Below are 6,000 nucleotides of genomic sequence, written 5' to 3' on the forward strand. Positions count from 1 at the left end.
TCTCTCAAAAACATGTCCATTTCCTTGTTAGAGCATAAAAAGGTATAATTGATTATCATAACCTTGTAGCTTTAAATCATAATAAAACTTACATCAGGATTATTAACTATTTGAGAACAAATGCACTTGGAATGATATTTTTCAACTTACAAATGTGACCAGCATAGGAGCCCTACCATCCTTCAAATTCACATGCAGTGGATTGCCTCAGTATGTGGTCATGAACATTCTATCTTATGGATAATCAAAATGTCACCCCAAAAGTGATTCTATTGTCACTGAAGACCAGAGGGTAAAGTGACAGAAGAGATCATGGCTTGGGTGCAGTTACCAGCCATTAAAACCTTCAGATTCTATATGTTTTCCCGTGGAATGGACCAGCTCAGGAGATGACTGGGTCTAACCAGTAGCACAAGAAGGGCTTCCACAAAGCCTTTCCCCAGGGTTCTCCTGTTCCCTCAGGAAATTAGCTCCATTCTACCAGGGGAAGGAGAACAAATAATTCAAAGAGGATGGGCAGGAGGATAAGGAAACCCACTCCCAATTATTCAGTGGCTCCTCATTGTCTCCAGGAAAACATGTGAGTTCCTCATTTTGACACTTAAGGCTCCCACTTTCTGTGCCAGCTGACACTACAGTCTCAACTACACCACAGGGAAAAAGAGGATGGAATCGGAGAGGTAACAGGGACCCAGACCAATAAACCAAGACTCTAGCTTTGATTCCCGTGAGGTGGGGGCCGTTACACGTTCAAAGCAAAGAGTATCAAGAGCTGCCACATCTTTTATTTAATTAACCAACAGTTGGTCTTGCCTGCAATGTCCACTGAGATATTGTGTCCATGCCAGATGTCCTTGATATTTGGTCTAATCCAAAACATTCATATTTAGAAAACATCCCTCAGTTTAAACAGCCCATAACATTCATTTCAACTTTTGGTTTACAGGATTCATACATAAAAAATACTATCATGTTTTATGGGTCCAATAATTGCGTTTGGGTGTATTGCAAAAAAATAACCCTTCTCACCTCAGTAGCCTAGTTGGTCATGACACATGGGGTAAGGTGAATGTGTCAGTGTGGGCCAAGTGTCTCCATGGGCATTTTTATACATGACCAACTGACCTGCAAGAGTTTTATTTCTTACTCATTCTTCTCAAATACACCCTACATTTCCAGCACATGGACCTCTTCACCCTCATGCGGCCAAGCATCCCTGCCAATAGCAATCTCCTTCTACCTTTAGTGTCCCTCCACATGAAGCCGCCTTCATTCCTCCAGCAAGATGTCTCTCTCCCTCTAGCTCTAACCTTACAAATGCCCAATGTTCTTGGCTTAGGCCAAGGTTTTGCGTTTTCTGCCTGGTACTTACTATTAGGAATTAAATGACAACATAGATATATCTTGCTTTGAACCTCAGCTGGATTGCACACCCCTCAGGCATGGATTACATTTTATACCGCAAAACAGCGCTATTATTTCAACTGTGATAGAAGCCAGGTGCCTCCACAAACTCAACTCATTTTCTAGGCCCTGGACTATATAATAGCCAGATAGATACCTGCCTACAGTTTGGCCAACAGGTCCAAAGTTCAAGTTATCCACATTTCTAAATACACAAATGAGTTGGAATATTCATGTTTTTAAAAAGTTAAGGCCATATTATTACCCAACCAGTTTTTTCCAACTAAACTGTTTTGGACATAAACACCAATTGTTACTCCTCAGATGAAATTCTGCAGAGATTCATTGTCTCTACACATTTTGGGACTTGTTTTATATCACTCTGTAATCTTTGTTGCCTTTATTTGCTACATTTTTTTCACCTTCCCCACTAAAATGTAAATTCTTTTAGTATGGAGTTCTTACAGTTATTTATGGGCCCTGCCTGTCCCCTTGCCCAGAAACCCTTGCTCAAAAAATATTTGCAAGCCGTAACCAGTTTGGCTCAGTGGATAGAGCATCGGCCTGCAGACTCAAGGGTCCTAGGTTCGATTCCGGTCAAGGGCACGTACGTACCTTGGTTGCGGGCACTTCCCCATTAGGGAGTGTGCAGAAGGCAGCTGATTGATGTTTCTCTCTCATTGATGCTTCTAGCTCTCTATCTCTCTCCCTTCCTCTCTGTAAAAAATTAATAAAATACATTTAAAAAAATATTTGCAAATGAAATATTTGAAAGGATCTTCCAGGTCTTCCCTTAGTCTTCAATTGCAAATGAGATAGAAAAAGAAGAGGGCCAAAGGTAAACTTCTGCCTCTCTCATACAGGACTTTGTGCCACTGTATCAAAACTTTGAGAATTTTTACACACGAAACATTTACATGAGAATCAGAGACAACTGGAACCGGCCCATTTGCAGCGCCCCGGGGCCTCTGTTTGACGTGATGGAGAGGGTGTCGGATGACTACAACTGGACATTTCGGTGAGGCGATCACCTGGAGGGGCTCGGTTGAAAGGAAACCCTTTCAAGGAAATCCTATCGTGGGCACCAGATTACAGAACTGAAAAACCACAGCAAGGAAGCAACTGGTCTTCCATCATTCAGCCTTTTGCAAGCCCTCATGTGCCAGTAGGGGAAGTCACGGTGATTATGCTGCCAAGGGTAGCATGTTTGTATTGCAATTTAAGTAAGACCTGTGTCAGAAGGTGCAGGATACACAGAGCCAGCCAGCCAGGAAAAGCCCTTTTCAGCTGTATTGACAAATTATACCCCTCTACTTCTTGCTGAAGTAAATGACCGTGGCTTTTTCTCATTTAGAAAGTTGTTACTGGAATTTAAACCAGGGCACAGGTGTCATGAAAGCGAGTGCCCAAGGAAAATCAGAACTATGTAATATTGCATGGCTCGGGACACCTTTTTGTAATGCTCTACCCAGCTTCAATATGGGGATACTTTCCTCTAAGGACAAACCATTTTGTGGCGGCAACAATGCAAATCTAAAAATATATGTATGATTTGGGCCAGAACACAAGATCTCTTTGTGCGTCTTGTATGGGGCACTATGAAGATATTAAATGACAAAGCCCTTTTTGCTCACCCACCCTTCTCTCTGCAGGTTCACTGGAAGAATCATCAAAGATGTCATCAACATGGGCTCCTATAATTTCCTTGGCTTGGCAGTCAGGTACGATGAATCTATGAGGACAGTGAAGGATGTTTTAGAGGAGTATGGCGTAGGTGTGGCCAGTACCAGACATGAAATGGGTATGTATGTCCACCATTTTGAAATTTTGTCTAGTTGGGTCTCAGGTTCCCTGTGGCTACTTCTCAAATGTAGATCTTATCTAGACTGTGTGACTCGAACAGCTGTTATATAATGCAAAAGGAAAAGGTATATGAAAGTCTTCGTGGAAATTTCAAACATTATGCTCTTGCCAAGTAGTCTATTGATGACAGATTTTAGTTATTCAGAATAAAAATTTGATCTTTCCTGACCATTATTATCTAAAATAGCAACTATTGTCTCTTTTGCCTGGCCCCTTTTTGGGTCCTTTCTCCCACCTTTCTTTTTCTTTTTTTTAAAACAGCTTTATTGAGGTATTATTGATATTCAAAAAACTGTACTCATTTAATATATACAATTTAATGAATTTGGACATATGCATGCACCCATGAAACTATCACCACAATCAAGTGATAAACATATGCATCACCTCAGAAAGTTTCTTTGTGTCCCCCCTTTTTTGTGGTAAGAACACTTATCATGAGATCTACCCTTTTAACAAATTCTTGGGTGCGCAACATAGTATTGTTGACAATAGGCACTATGTTGTACAGAGGATATTTAGAACTTATTCACTTACCAAATGGAAACTTTATACCCATTGGAAAATAACTTCTCATTTGGATTTAGCCCTTTCTTCCAATTTTCTGAATGATGTTCACACCGATCTTGCTTTGTATATTGTCTGTCTCTGCTACTACAACATAAACTTCATTAAGGAAGGAGTTGGCCTGTTGACTGTCGTGTTGAATGAATGAATGAATGAATGGGCAAAGTGGAACAGACTGCTTATTTATTTCTTTTTTAGCTAGAACATTCTCTCTTATTCAGAGAAGTGACATCAGTGAGAGGGAAACTACTACTCTACTTCAGGGAGGAAGAGTGGTGCAAACTTCCTCCTATAGAGGACTTTGCTATTCCTGGCACTTGGTTTGCTTATATATCATCTCATTTGTTCTTCACAGAAAGCCTTGCTATGGTAGGCTGTGGTCGTTTGTGTTATTCCCATATTCGAGAGGAACAAACTAAGATCATAGCGAATTAAGTGATGGGCCCCTGGTGGCTTATTAATCACCTCAACTCCCAGTGCAGCTCAGCAATTTCTACTATGGCAGTTTCCCATCCAGGGTAATTTTCAGTGCCTGTCTGAGAATCAGGAGTAAATATGCTAAAAAAAAGATTTACCGTTCATGAAAAATGAGTCACAACTTAGATAACCAGTTGGCAGAAGGGCTTTAAAAACATGTAATTATTCAGTTCTGTGCAAGAAATAACAACACAAATTGAACAAAGTAAATTTTTTATCCAAATTACCAATAAATACTTAACTAAAACTTTAGAATTTATAAGTGGTTGCCCAAATTTTTTTAAGAAAGACATCTTACTTATCTTTATTTGAGGCATGAGGGCTGGAAGTATAAAAAGCAGGGTATAAAAAGGTTCCATGCCACTTAGAATGGGGTTGTCCACATGCCTTATTTGGCATAAAGCAGAGACTGGAAAAAGACCCTGGTTATAATGGATAGGAGTCAGTAACTTTTGGTGATGTTTCTTTTGGTGCTAGTGATACTCAACACCAGGATTATTAATGAACCCAAAAGAAAAAAAATTCCTGAATATGATGACCCCCCTCAACCCACGGAGACAGAACATTCCCCCATCACAGCCTTCAGAAGCTGAAGGGTAGGAGCTTGATGTGGGAAATGGTTTGCCCCAAGTGGAAGCCACATGTGGAATCTGGGTCCCTGAATCTGCAGGCTCTACAAACCCAGAGAGCGGAGATGATCTCAGTGTGGACTGTGCATAGCCACAGTTCTCTCCCTGCATACTCACCCTTCAGAGTAGGTGGCCTTTTAATGTTTACCTACTTCATGGAGCTCTCCCGCTCAAACTCTAGAAAGAAGATTTTAACAGTTTTTAAATAAACAGAGGGCGAGCAAAATAAAACCACCCACAATAATTTTAGACAAATAAAAGGCCTGAAAACAAGGACATAAATAATCCCAAATAAATAAGTAAACAGGTACATTTAAAATACTTCTGCAATATAAATAGTAATCTTAACATAACATGCAAGAAGGAGTAACTTAATTTTGAATAACGTTTATTTCAAGAAATACAAGTAGCTTTTGGAAACCTTATGCTATATAGTCTTAAGAGAAATTTTAATGGTGTAATGGATAAACAATAAAAACTAGGAAATACAGAGATTTAATTTTAGTAACCAAATAGCTTCTTGAGGAAACAAAACTAAAAGTTTCAGAATGTTTAATCACTTAGGAATAGGATAGAGAACCCAGAAATGGACCCAAATCACTATGCTCAATTAATATTTGACAAAGGAGGCAAGAACATAAAATGGAGTCAAGACAGTTTCTTCAATAAATTGTGTTGAAAATTTGACAGATATATGCAAAAAAATGAAACTAGACCACCAACTTACACCATACACAAAAATAAACTCAAAATGGACAAAGGACTTAAACGTAAGATGGGAAACCATAAAAATCTTAGAAGAATCCATAAGCAGCAAAATTTCAGACATATGTCATAGCAATATCTTTACCGATACAGCTCATAGGGCAATGGAAACTAAGGAGAAAATAAACAAATGGGATTACATCAAAATAAAAAGCTTCTGCACAGCAAAAGAAACCATCAACAAAACAACAAGAAAGTCCATTGCATGGAAAAACATATTGGCTAATGATATTTTTGATAAGGGTTTAATCTCCAAAATTTACAGAGAACTTATACAACTTAACAAAAAGAAGAG

The 6,000-nt window shown here is 39.1% G+C and overlaps 1 protein-coding gene across 1 annotated transcript in view; it reads left to right on the forward strand.

Annotated features, from left to right (window-relative positions):
- The window catches only part of SPTLC3 (serine palmitoyltransferase long chain base subunit 3), a 128,224-nt gene that overhangs the window by 42,127 nt on the left and 80,097 nt on the right, over positions 1-6,000 (forward strand). Inside the window, exons 3-4 of the mRNA XM_006758100.2 lie at positions 2,268-2,422; positions 3,057-3,205. Coding sequence (XP_006758163.1) covers positions 2,268-2,422; positions 3,057-3,205 — 304 coding nt within the window. The remainder of the gene's footprint in view (positions 1-2,267; positions 2,423-3,056; positions 3,206-6,000) is intronic.

Source organism: Myotis davidii, unplaced genomic scaffold (genome assembly GCF_000327345.1).
Source record: "Myotis davidii unplaced genomic scaffold, ASM32734v1 scaffold32, whole genome shotgun sequence".
NCBI lineage: Eukaryota > Metazoa > Chordata > Mammalia > Chiroptera > Vespertilionidae > Myotis > Myotis davidii.